The 14237-nt window shown below is 45.2% G+C and overlaps 1 protein-coding gene across 1 annotated transcript in view; it reads left to right on the top strand.

Annotated features, from left to right (window-relative positions):
- AGR3 (anterior gradient 3, protein disulphide isomerase family member) overlaps nucleotides 1–14237 on the top strand; it is a 59784-nt gene that overhangs the window by 32370 nt on the left and 13177 nt on the right. The window contains exons 4-5 of the mRNA XM_078663778.1: nucleotides 1609–1661; nucleotides 6536–6612. Coding sequence (XP_078519904.1) covers nucleotides 1609–1661; nucleotides 6536–6612 — 130 coding nt within the window. The remainder of the gene's footprint in view (nucleotides 1–1608; nucleotides 1662–6535; nucleotides 6613–14237) is intronic.

Genomic DNA, 14237 nt, shown 5'->3' with positions numbered 1-14237 from the left:
CTTATGACCTCATGACTTGGTCAGTGACATCATTGATGACATCTTAGAAATCTAGACTAATTTACCTCTCGATATTTTTAATTTATGATATTCTTTACTGCAATATTATGTGCCATCAATATTGTGGTGTCTACATTCAGGGTGCACACCCTTACACCATGCCAGAATTTGATTCCATAAGTATCTCCTCCACCTTGCTTTCTACTGGCAGATTATTTGTATTGTCAGAGTTCCCCTGGCAGTAGTATACAGAAATGCTCTTATCCATGATAAGGCAAGAGAAGCAGTGGCTCAATTGAGAAATGAGGAACAAAATGTCAAGGTTGAAAGGCATTTTTAAATACAAGGGCCTAGGTTAGACAGGATACAATAAAGAATGCTGGCAATAAAACATTGTAACTCCTTTTTTTTAACCCCTTCAGCGCGGCGCGAATTTTCGCGCTGTGCTGAAGGTTCTAATGAGCCTATGGGCTCATGACGGAACGGTTTCGTCATGAGCACAGCTCAACCGACGCTCATGACGGAACCGTTCCGTCATGAGCGTCGAAGAGGTTAAAAAGATGAACCCTTACCAGGATAGACCTTGAGGGAAAAGTTCATTGTAAGTCTACAATCATGTACCTTGGACAGGAAATAGTCCCATGAAGAGTCAGACATGGAACAGAAAAAAGCACATGGCACCAGAATAAAAGTGTCACACATTAGTAGATTAGATAACTAAAAAGGGGCCCATATATGGGAATTGGGGCAGTTTTGAACTTGTAAAGACATGCTGCATAAGTGGTTTGTAAGGTATGGAAGATGTGCATCGATTTCTGCTTGATGCAGGCAATGATTGTTTAAAAAAGCAGGGAAATCAACAGCAAAAACCAACCCAGCTGACCACAAAACAGGTCTCGAACAGTGTCTGACCAGCCCTTCGGGCAATGCCTGATTGCCCTTTAAGTCAGTCCGACACTGGTCCCCTACCTGCTTTTTAGGTCACGGCTACAGACAGCTTTGGAGGCAGATATATTATTTCCAGTATATAACATATACTAAGTGTGGGCTTTCGAGCAGTGCCTTTCACATGATTAGACATTTTTCTCTCTATCTCACTTTCCTGCTGCTAATTTAAAGGTTTTAATCCCTATTCTTGTGTTTGTGCATTGTGGTCTCACAGAGTTTTGAATGGATGAGATAGCCTTTCAGTGCTGATGACAGACCTTTCTTTAAGAGCAAAAGAGTAACTATTTTCTCTGCCTGCTCCTCTCTGTACTATATCCCTCTCTTCGCTTCTTTCCAACTCCCACCTATGATCTTCTTGCCCATCCAGACTCCTTTCCTTAAAATTATTTTCAACTTGTTTGCTGTCCTGTGCACTGCTGATGGTGGATCATATACATTTTTATTTACCAAAATGTGGTCTTTTGAAATGTTAAAGTGCAGAAATTTGTAAAGGGATCAAGGTTTTTTTGTTACTTTATGATCCTACTCAGGTCCTGTTTATCACTAGGTAACTACAGATATTTGCTTTATTGTAACACAATTTATTATTATTATTATTATTATTATTATTATTATTATTATCATCATTTTTATTATTATAATACATAATTTTCTTTCCAGCAACAAACCATTGATGGTAATCCACCACTTGGAAGATTGTCAGTACTGCCAAGGTATTTTTAGCTATTTATTATTCTGTGCTACATAAGTCAAATATTATGTTTTTGAGTACACTTTTATTAACAGGCTGCTATTTTTCTTCGATAGTGTCTATTATTAACCAGCAAAGGGCACATCTGGGGATCAAAACCTAGACCGGTGCTCAGTTGTGTTCTCTAAAAGGAGTGCTTTCATTTTTTTAACTTGATCTGTTGTATGGAAACCAGAATGATATAATTTGCACGCTAGAAAAAAGAGGGAGTTCTTTAATCAGAAAACATTACTAGATATGTTGTACACTTGATTATAAAATACGGTATAGCAATAAAAAATTGGCTAAATACATTGAGCTCTGTTTTCAGTATTTTTAGCACCCTACCAGTAGTATAAACTTAGGAACAACCAGTGGTATTTTATGATGGATAGGCTTCAGTGGGGGCCTGGAGCTTTCCAATTATGACTTTATAGCCCACTTCAACCAAGACTCCCTTGGTAGGGTGCAGTTAGAGAGGTCATATTTCTAGGTAAAGGCTTTTGCAAATCAGTCTACAACAGTCTACAGGTGCACAATGCACAGATCATACCTGATCCATCCTGGCAAGGCAGGTCAGCTTGCTCATTGAATCAAGAATTGATATATTGCAGAAAATCACCTGTAAGGGTCTCAAGGCTCTGGAGTTGCTAACTGCTTCATGGTGATCTGCTCATTCGAACAACCAGGTTTTGAGTCATCTCTGGAATTATCTGATTGATGACATGGTCCTGAGGTGCAGGGGTACATTGTTCCAAGCTTTGGCTGCTAGGTGTGAGAAGGGGCCTCCTCCGCTGTTGCTAGGTGGATCCAGGGCATGTCTGCTAGGAAGGAGGTGGATCGTAGGTGTCTGGTCGGTTGGTGGGTGCATGTATTTGCTAATGTATGCTAGTCCTTCATTGTGCAAACCTTTGCATGGGGGGGGCAACATCTTTTCGGGATCTGGAGTTAGTGTAGCATCTTGAGGTGGGGTGTGATGTGGGTCCGTCTGGGGAGGTTGAGTATGAGTCTTGCTGCTGAGTTTTGTCTTCTCTGTAGTCTCTTCAGGAGGCTGCAGTGATTCTTGCGTAGAGTGTGATCTGTAGTCTAGGGTTACGGTGACGAGGGCCTGCTTGACTTCCCTGCTGGTGAAGATATTTGCAGAGAATGAGTTGTGTGTGTGGAAGCAGGCGGATGAGACTGCATTCACCTGTTTCTTCATAGATAGCTTGATGTCCAAGATGAGGCTGAGGTTCCGGTGTGGTCTGTCTTAGCAGGTGATGGGTGGAGGTGTTGTTCCCAATAATGAGAACTTCCATCTTGTCTGTGTTGAGATTCATCCAGTCCTTCATCCAGTCAGCTGTGTTCATCATACGTCTGTGGAAGTTGGCTCTGGTGGTGGAGGGGTTTTCTGACAGTGAGAGGAGGAGCTAGGTGTCATTGGCACAGGAGATGATGTTGAGTCCACGTGTTCTGATCGTGTTACCAAGGGGGGTCATGGTCTGATTGAAATGCCAGGGCTATCGTATACTCAAGCATCCTAGAAGAATCTGGCCTATATCCATGGGGATGAGAACAATCGCAGATGCTATGACCCATCAGTGACATGTCCATTTAAAATGTGGGGAGGAGATGCAAAGGAGGGGAACTGTAGATGGCAAGCAGACATCTCTGCCTTCTTGGAATTGTAAGACTTTATTCATAGGGAGTATCTAATATCTGGACTTTTCACCATGTTGTTAGAGAGGAATCACCAGACCACCAATTTATTGACTAAGCTTTGGGACTGAATGGCTTGGTATATAAACCAATATGTTTAAGATTTCTCCTATTAAAATGCCATACTCACTATCGAGCATTTGAGGAAAAAGACATTTCCTGACTCCTTGTATTGAAAAGATGCAAAGACCATCTCTACATTTAATAAGAGTACCTCCTTGACACATATACCTACCAGAACTGGTGTGGTAATTTATTTGCATATTCCCATGGACAGCTGAGACCTTGACTACTGCCTGATGCACTGGCTGCCTGCTTGTGGAGCTATTTCTGCCAAGAAGCTATAATACTCTGGCTGGAGTGCACACCAAGAATAAGAGAGGATCTATTGACCAACAGTAGATATTTCTGGTAGTAGAAATACAATATTCTGACCATGTACTGGATGAGTGAGGGAGATATTTCATTACAAAGTGTTAATTGTAGAATTTTAGTGTCTTACCTTCAGAAATACCAAGTGGTAAAACAATCAACATATTTTTGTTAACCCCAAAACACAATATTTGTGTGAAACACCGTTAAAGGAAATATGTGATGGCCAGTTTTCAACAGCACTCACTGCATTCCAATCTTTTGCCATCTCGTCCATATCCAAATCACAAACACAATCCATGCTCCAAGAGCTCAGCTTGGCCTGTGCCTATGATCTATATCTGCTAGTGGAAAGTTCAGTGTACTATGCAAAATTAGAAGTGATGGAAGGAAGCTGCATAGTTTTGCCACTCTGGGCTCCGCTTGGAGCGTGGAGTTCGGCCACTGCCACCTACCAAGTGGCGGAGTTTGCCACCCACCTAAGTAGCACTCGCAGCCAAAATATACAGCCTAGATGCAATTAAGGTCTGTGGCTCATCTTCCTCACCCGCTATTGGCTACCTCAGTTCCTGCTCTGAGACCACCATTCTAAAACTTTTTAAATGGAAACACTTGGCTGCTAAGGTATGGTAGGGAGGGGCTGCAGCTAGAGAACAGCCCAAAGGCACAGGGTTGGCAAGGATTTGGCAGTTGGAGGGTAGAGGGCATGGTCAGTCGCTGGTCCCTGAGACCCAGGAAGCTGGGCTGAGAGCCGGCTCAACTCACAATACAAACAGACTACTACCGCAGCCGGTGCTGTTCATACTTCTGCAGTCTATTCCTGGCCTCCGCCCTGTGAGCCACGTCCGGCACTGGCAGCAAGTGTTATGGCAGCAGCTCCATCGTTTTCCTGCCCGTGCTGTTTCTGCCACCACAGTGTGTGTGAGCCGGGTTGTCGGGTGGCGACAGGCTAGAGGGCTGCATCACAGGGAGCCGACACCACAGAGTCACCGCTACCTGTCAGCAGATTGTCTCTCTGTATTTATGGATAGTCTGTCCACTTTAGTGGCATGCTCGGACATACTTTCAAAGGGCTGATGTACTTATAATGGGGGCATATATTGATGTCTTCTGTTTACATTCTCTGCACAGTACACACGCTATAGGGATGTAAGTTCATATCTACAGCTGGCTATGCGCTGATGCCAGTTTAGACCACTTTGTGGACATTGTGTACAAACATCTTCGGGGTGCATATGGACTTATCCACTGGACAGCACTTTGATGGCTGTAGTGTGCCCATGACTTTGGGATGCATGCGCATCATTCAGAGTGGCTTGTGTGTGCAAAATGAGAATCCTGCCGCCGATGGAATATCGGGCCTCTGCAGGCAACCTCATAGGGGTGAATCTTTCTCATCTCCTGCTCAGATTATTTTTGCATGCATACCCGCCCCCTTCACCTCCTCAGTAAGTGAGTGACAAAACCCTGGATCTGCATTAACAAACGTAGCAGCAGCTCCCCCTCCCTCTTTAACCGGTTGTGCTACAAATTGACAATGCACATTTAAAAGGCTCCCAGGGCATGCCCCCACCCTGCCTTAGTTCCAGTCATCTGTTCAGAATTAGCCCTACTCCCTACCTTGAGTGCACAAACGACCCTATTCACTGCTTACTCCTTCTACAAAAGTAGCATATTATGGTTTTGGATGTAAATGTAGCTCAACCTACAAAAATAAAGACGCTCCAGCAGAGAAAGTAGCAGCGAGCCACGAATGGTGACTCGGAGCAGTGGTATACGGTGTTCTATTTAACAAGTAATGAAAGTGCTCTTTCTATCACCGCTCTACTTGGGTATGTGGGCATCAGTAGGAAATGTGCACTACATAGGGGTGGGAGGAACTCTGCTGAATACCGCAGAGTTTGTATTTAATTCCGGGAAATTTTGTAAAACTCAGGGGCATATTATCAAGGGGGTTTCTCTCCGCTTTTTTGGCTTTAAAAGCCAAGAAAGCGGAGATAAAATTATCTCCCTATTACCTAGCTGTCGCTAACACCAGTTAGCGACATCTAGTAGGAGATAGCGACCATCTTGGGCCCCACTTAGCATGTCAGTGATATTTATTACTAATGACATGCAAAGTGGGCGTGCCAAGATGTTAGCGACTGGAAACAGTCGCTAACATCGCTATCTCCTATTACCAACTTATGGAGATATTCGCGCTAAGCGCGAATATCTCCAAAAGCAAAAAACCTGCCCTGAGCAGTTCTTAGCCATGTTATCCAATGGGAGGTGGATAACATGGCTAAGAGCATTAGCTCGGTAATGCATGAATATCGCTGACTTTTCAGCGATATTCATGCATTGCGGCCGATTTTTATCGCCTTTGCGATAAACCTTGGTAATACCAAGGTTTATTTGCGATAAAAATCGCGACAGCTCAGCGGTAAATTTTGTCTCTAACCAAGCAATAGCGATAATTATGGCTATTGTTTGGTAATATGCCCCTCAGTTCTGCCTACCACTAGAGAAGATACAGTATACAACATAGATATAGGTAGATTTCTTGTGAAACTAACCCAGGGTTGTGAAGCGATACACAGCTCTGGACATCATCCTCTGCTAGACGCATTCTGCTTAGTTGTGGACCTGTAGCCTGGAAGCACCAGTAGCATTAGTGTATTAAGAATTCGGAGATAAGTCAGTTGAAATTATTTTCAAGTTGATTTTAACAATTGAAAAATGTCTGTGCTAGAATCAAGATGAATGTTCTTTTTAATATTAATTACATTATTCTCCATTTTCCAGCACTGAAAAAGGTTTTTGCAGAAAGCGAAGAGGCACAAGAATTGGCTAAAAATAACTTTATCATGCTAAATCTCATGGTAAGGAGTACTACAACCATTTTGAACTTTTTTTCATGTTTTGAATAATCCTTGATGCACAATTAGGTCGGATATTGCAGGCAAATTACATTTCAGTGAGCACATTTTTAAGAAGGTTTTAAATTGCTTACTTGGGAAGAGGCCTCTCATTTGAAGGAGTCTCTCAGATGGGCATTACTTTTAATTGTGCAGCTTCTTTCGTTTTCTAGTCTGCCGCGGCTCTGGCGTTTGAGAGGAGAAAGCCGAAGTCCTTCTTTTACACTTTTGGGCTGATGCCAATTTGGCAGTTGGCAGTCTAGCTGCTTAACAGCAATTGGCTATATTCTCTGAAGTTAGCGCTGTTGCACACCACTGGCTCACCAAAGGAGCACGAAAGGCAAGCCTGTCTGTGCTTGTCCATGCCTATGATTGCCAGGACCCTGAACACATTTTTGTCTTATCCTAGATACTCTCTCCTACAATTAAAATATGTAGGTAAGCATGTAAGATGCAAAAACTGTAAACTGGATTTAATGCAGCACACTTATGTTTGTGCTGTCTGCCATTATGCGTGCCAGTTAGAACCAACATGAGCAGTTCCTAGTCGTTCAGACATACCATCGGGCCTTCTTCGACTTGCAGTTGAATTGTATATTACTGAGCACCCAGTTGGCAATCAAGCATAGACATGAGATGTTTGAGTCTCTGGATTCACATGCCTCTGCTATCTCCGTTCTCACTAAAACTTGGGCGGATAAGAATTCTGATCCTAATATAGCTGCCGCACTTCCGCCAGTCTATGTTATCAATAGACTAGACTAAGAGGGAAAACAGGGATGAGGTCTACAACACTGTATAAGAGGGATTTTGAGGTTACTTGTGAATATGCTAAAATGTTAAAATAATGGACTGTGAAATCTCTTTTCTTTAATTGTAAATTGCATCCAAATTTAAGGGGTTTATGGTCTTTTGGTCAAAAAGCACCACAGCACTAAATCAAATCAAATAAACTTCAGATTCATAAAAGAAAACAAACCATAAAAGTTACAACATATAGAAGCACTTAGTAGAAATAGCACTTCTTGAACATAGAATAATTGTAGAATACAACCAGTAACCACTGGTACAAGGTAGGTACACACTATGCAATTCTAATCACTTTAGGCATAGATCACACAGGGAAACATAAACTCACTAGCATAAACTATACTAGTCAAAACAACCTCCTAATCATAAAAACACATTTAGAGGTATAGGCATAAAGGCATTGCACATTACGCATAAATCACATTAGGCAATTGTCATCATAAATACAAATCACCAATCACCTTGCGCAAGAATCACATTAGGCATAGACACAGTACGCCACAGGCGGGGGGACAACACAGGTAAATTGTCCCCACGCCAACTAGCCTTCCACAGGTGCTCAAAGCCACGATGTCCAGAATGTCCGGGCTGGCTGCGCACGCAGTGAAAATGCAACAACGCAAGAGTCTGGGCCTTAACGTGGCAGCGGCCCACTACTTGCTGGGCAGCTGTAGGAATGATCATGGGCACCACTGTGCCCCTTGAGCCGCTCTCTGGGACTCTAGCAGAAACCAATTGTGCCCCCAAACGTGGCAGCGGCCTGCAAGTTCGCAGGGCAGCTGAAGGGTGAGCCCAGGCACCACGGTGCCACTGTAGCCTCACTCGGGGACCCCTAGATATCAAAGGGTCCCAAGTCCCACTCTGGGACTTAAGAGTGAATAGGCCCTCTAAAGTAATCAACACGGGCACCACTGTGGGAGTCCCACTCGGGGGACTCCTGAAAACTCTTGCGCCCAACGTTGAAGCGGCCTGCTCCTACTGCGGGGCCACTCAGGCACTTTGTGCTCGCTGGCACTACTCAATTGAGGGCGCCAAGAGATGCCCCAAGCTGCAGCAGCTGCCCTCTGACAAGCGGGGCAGCTGCGAGCACCGACAATGTGTGCCGAACCCCCCCCTCAAGTTTTACAACACAGCCCCACTCACTGGGACCTGTGGCAGGGGCTCCTCTTCCGGCGCTGCTTCCTAGGGCGTGTGCTGCTTGGGGGAGCCCTGCTCAGCGGGGCTTCTTGGGCGTCTGCAGGCTCTGTCTCCTCAGCTGCTTCCTCCCGCCGACCGAACACGCAGAGCTCGCACCGCAGCTGCGGGAGCCCTGCATCTTGGAAGCCTCAGAGCCCCATTGGGCAGACGTCGCGAGGCTCTCCTTCACACAGGGGAGCTCCGCGGGTTCACCGGCTTCGTCTTTTTCGGCCCGCCTGCACACGGGTGGGGTTTCCTGTCTGCTTCCGGGTTCCGGCGGTGATGCGGCACAATACGGGGTATGCTCCTGTTTTAGAACCAAGTCCCTGGCACGGTGGGCACCTGCTAGGGGAATTAAAATAGCACAAAGCCTCTGGCGGGGTGGGCACCCACTAGGGGTGTCTAAAGAGCACGTATGCGGGGTAGGCACCTGCTCGATGAGGACAACAGCGGGGTGGGCACCCGCTCGTGCGCAAAACACCTACGGCGGCAAGCACTGCGGGGTGGGCACCCGCGCCACCAAATCAGCACACAGAGCGGGGTAGGCACCCGCTAGCAACAAAATGCAGGGTGGGCATCTGCCAAGCCTTTAAATCACTAATCCGACGAGGCAGCTCAGCGCTGCAGAGCCCACGTGCTCCCTGGGCAGGAAAAGGGCTCCTGCACTGGAAATGAAGCGCCTTCAAGGCACTGGGGCTGAAGGTCCCACAAAGTCCATAGACAGTCTCTCAGGATGCAAAGGGGGCAAAGGCTGGGCCCAGGGGCCAACTCACAGGGCCCTCCAGCAGGGAGGCATTCCCCAGTGGCGGTACCTCCTGGTGCCCAGCAGCAGCAGCAGTTCCCCCTCAAGATAGGATCCAGAGAACCTTTTACCTAGGGTCACAGCCCCTTTTTATACACAAATTCCCTTTGACCCCTAGCACAGGGTTTAGGGAAAACCAGATGCAACTGGTTAGGGAGCACTTGAGCACTTTGTTTTGCTCAGCTCCTCTTCTTCATTCACAGGGTAGGCTAGGGACATCAGACGCACTACAGGGGGCGGACCCAGCATTGTAGAGGGAAGGCACAGCCCTATCCAGGTCCCAGGTGCAGCTCCTCCCTGCCAGCAACATACAGATCTCCCCATTCACCACCGGAGATACCCATCCTGACTCCTGGAGCCAGGCACACCAGCCAGCTGCAGCCAATCACAAGCCAGACAGTCAATTCACATTCACTGCACAGACATGCCAACTTCTAGTAGTGGCACTTCCACACTAGACACAGTAAATCTGCACACACTGTCACGCAGCATTTAATCTCACGAGTTCGCACATACCAAACTCGCCCCTGCACTCCCCACTCATCAGGAACTACCATGGACACACATAGTCCCCATGCATTCCTATGGGAGGGCAGGCCAATCTTACCACACGCACTCAAAGTGCGCAGAAGCCTAAAACAACTAACACCAGGTCATATTTAAAAGCAAAAAGTTTAGGGATGAACCTGCCAAAAGGGCCAAGTCCAACAGTGTCCATCCATGCAGAGGGGGCAATGCGATGGTCCTGATCTGCGCAGCAGCGACGATGCGTTGGCGCCAATAGTAGAGAGTTGAGATGCCAAGATTCTGCATTATCATCAAGGATTCAGTCGATGGAGCTGTGGTGACTTGGTGCAGTGGTTGTTCCCATGCCGATGCATCAGGCCGATTCATTTAACAGATGTGATGTGATGCACGAGTTCTGGTCATGCAACAGTGGCCGTGTGCTGGTTCTGATCCACACAACAGGGAAGATTCACCGGTTCTGAACCATACAATGGTGACAATGTGCTGGTTCGACAGAGGATGCTTGGGTTTTGCTGAAGCAGGCATCTTAGGCTTCACTTCCAAGGTTCCAGAACTGGAGTGACACCAATTGGCAAGGCAGACTCACAGATGGCAGAGTCCAGGTGAAGAAGCAGGTAAGATGGAAGTTGATTATGTCCCTGAGACCTCAGATCGGGAGGCCAGCCAGCTAGCTTTTGGAGTTACTCTGGGTTCAAGTGATGCAGATGCAGACCTTCTCAGCCAGGCAGGGGAACAGCAGGCAGCAAGGCAGGAGTCCAGTAAAGCAGCAGTCCAGCAGGGTGGCAGTCTTCAGCAGCACAGCAGCGGCAGCACAGCAGTATTTCTTCCTGCCTGAGTTCTCACATGTGCAGAAGTGTACTGTAGTGGTGGTTTTAGAGGTCCAGTACTTATTTTCATTGAAGTGGGGGAGACGTCAAAGACAGGTCTTTGAAGTGCACAGAGGTCCTCCCTTCCTACCCTGACTCCGGACTCATTACAGGGCATTATGGTGACCTTTGTGTGGGGTCAGGGCACAGCTTTTGCAGGTGCAAGTGAGGCTGGGTCCAGCTCCTATAGGCCATCCTGCCAGGATAGTACATTAATGCACACCTAAGCTCCCATTATGTGTGGCTGCCTAAAGGGAATACACAAAGCCCAGCTTTCACCCTCCCCAGATGTGTATCAGAGACAGACAGGTGCCACCAAATGGCTGAAGTAAGAATAGGGCAACCTTCTAAAAGAGACATTTTCAAAACTGCAAATTAAAATCCGACTTAACCATAAGTTGTGATTTTAAATTGTGATTCCAGAGACACCAATCTTGAAAAGTCCATCTCTTCACTTTTGAGAATTACACTTAAAACATGCAATAAGGTAATCCCAATGTTAGCCTATGGGAGAAATATGTCTTGCAGTAGTGAAAACAAATTTGTGAGTTTTCACTCCCAGAATATGTAAAGCATAAAAGAACACACCCTGCCTTTTAAATACATTGCCCCTTGCCCTGTGGGTTGACCTGGGTCAACTCTACGGGTGACTTATATGTACAAAAAGGGAAGTTTGGGCCTGGCAAGAGGTTTATCTTGCCAGGTCGAAATGACAGTGTAAAGTGCATACAGAGCATCTACACGTTCAGGCCTGAGGCATTGCTGAGGGCTACTGAAGTGGGTGGCACATGCTGCAGGCCCACTAGTAGCATATTATTTACAGGCACTGGGGACATGCAGTGCACTTAACTATGGACTTATTAGTAAATTAAATATGCCTATTGGGAATGAGCCAACATTACCATTTTTAGGGGAGAGAATACAAGCACTTTAGCACTGGTTAGCAGTGTTAAAGTGCACAGAGTCCTAAAGCCAGCAGAAAAGTAGAAGAGGTAGTCAAAAGGCTGAGGGGAGGACACCCAAAGGCTGTCAGGTCTAACAGTACACTGATGCAGTTGCTTCACACCCACCAATCCTCTGGCAAACCCACAGCACACATTATTTGAACTGAAATTATTTTCTGAACTTAACTTTGTATGGAATATTCACAATTTTGTGTGAACTTTGTAAAGAGTAGAATGTTGAAATAGACTAGTTCAAAATGAACCACACACTCTACGTAGCACGAATAAACAGGTTAATAAAACATGCACAGTTGTGTTGCCTGCTAGAGATTGCAGATATTTATCACATTGTAGGAAGTAAAAGGACACCCTTATCTCCGTGTCTGGGACACTGAAGAGCAAACCTTTGAGTCCAAGTCTTTGCATCTTCCATTACTATAAAGCAAGCAACAATTGAACTTTGATCATAAGACACACAATATCATTGTACCTAAGCTCATACCTCCTATTACTGTACCGTGGGACTCTTGGCACTGTTACTAGCAGCAGAAATGTATTGCAGCAAAACAGCCCAATTTTTACTCACCCGTGATGAAGTCATGTATGCACACTCCAGGTGTTATGTCCGAAGCCTTCAAGTTGTAGTTTTCTTCAAGTAACACCTCATTCCGATTTACTGCATGACTGAAACTGATGTCTATGGTTTCAGAGGTACAATAGGATACTTGCAGGCCAATTAACAAACTGCATTTGATAGTACTTTTAGTGCTACTCACAAGCCTGCATGCGGAGGTCTCTGTCTCCAACTCTTCTGGTTTTCTGTGCTAAGATCTCCACCCAGACACCGAATGTGGGAGGGACTGGCAAGTGGCTATATAAAAGAGAAGCACTACTAAATGCCAGGGATTTGGGAGCGCTGATGAGGGATTAAGCAGGGTTTTAAGTAGGGGTTTAGGGATGTACATGAACCCGTCCATAAAAGAGTAAGCCTGCTGCTATTCACAAATTGTTCTTCTATAGTTAATATCGCCAAAACGGGTCCAAAACAATTGTAAATGCACTCCAGATCCGACTTGGAGTACATCCAACACAAATCATGGGCAACCATAGGTACAGCATCACTCTCCCATAGAAAATAATGGAGACAGGGACTTAAAATTTAACCCAAAAGGAAATAATATCAAAATTAATTAATTGACTTTGTAATTTTAAAATATATGTACATTTACTTTAATGTCAATATATGTATATATTAACACACAAATAAATATTTGTTTATTATAAACTATTTTAATACTTTTTAAATATAAAAATACATGTAATTTTAAGTACTTAATAATTAAATGAATTGAAAATAATTCTATACATAACTAGTACTATGTGATACATAATAAATAACTATAAACATTTTACTTTAGGCGACAACTTCTTAAATAAATCTTTAAAAAGATAATTTTAATGTAATTAAATGTATTTAAATTAATTTGAAATATGTTATACGAAATTTGTGTGCTACTTTTTTAAGTTTAAAATGTTTACTTTTTTCTATACTTTACTATAGGCAGATCCCTCCCCTACTTGTGAAAAGCTACTAGCGTTAAATTTGTAATTCATAAATTGGGCTCTACCCCTTGAAATCAGGCGGTGGAGAAATGTAAGTCTACACTTTGAAGTAATCTACAATCTCACATGGTGAATAGCCAAAAGTAGTAGTGTTACTGCAAAGAGTAAAAGTAAATTTACACATATAGGGGACGATTCCGATTCGGGAAAAAAAGCGTCCATCCGAATCGTATCTGGAGCCCCCTCCGTACAAATCGTACACGTCTGTCCGAATCGCGTAGTACGATCCGTATCCCGTCAATCCGTCCGAATCATCGCGAACCGTACAAATTGCAAGGCTGAAGCCGTACGACATGGACCCTCTCAGTGAACCATATGATTCGGAAACACGCCGTACCACCCGACGAGTACGATTCGGACTGGGGTATGAGGACGAGATTCGTACGGTCCACGTCAGGTAAGGGCGATTCGTACAGACAACTACACAATCACATACACACCGTACGGTGCGTACACCCCATGATCGCAGGGGTACAGTGCGTACCCCTGTGATCATGGGATGTACGCACTGTACCCCATGCGATCATGGGGTACAGTGCATACACCCCATGATCGTGGGGTACGGTGCGTACACCCCATGATCGCAGGGGTACGCACCATATCTCTGCGAACATGGGGTGTATGCACCGTACCCGGGGGGGCGTTCCGTACCTGTTTCGAGGCATAAATAAAGCATCATACGGTGCGTACCCGACACGATTCGTACTTGCTGGGTCGGAAAAACCTGCTTCGAACCGTACGGATGTCGCGTACAGCGGGTTCCGAGGGAGAATCGTACGAAGATTGGAGTTGTACGGTCTTTGTACGATTCATACGGAGTCCTGCTCGTACGTACGGGCC

Source organism: Lissotriton helveticus, chromosome 10, assembly GCF_964261635.1.
Source record: "Lissotriton helveticus chromosome 10, aLisHel1.1, whole genome shotgun sequence".
Classification (NCBI taxonomy): Eukaryota; Metazoa; Chordata; class Amphibia; order Caudata; family Salamandridae; genus Lissotriton; species Lissotriton helveticus.
This window is presented reverse-complemented; position numbering and strand designations above follow the sequence as displayed.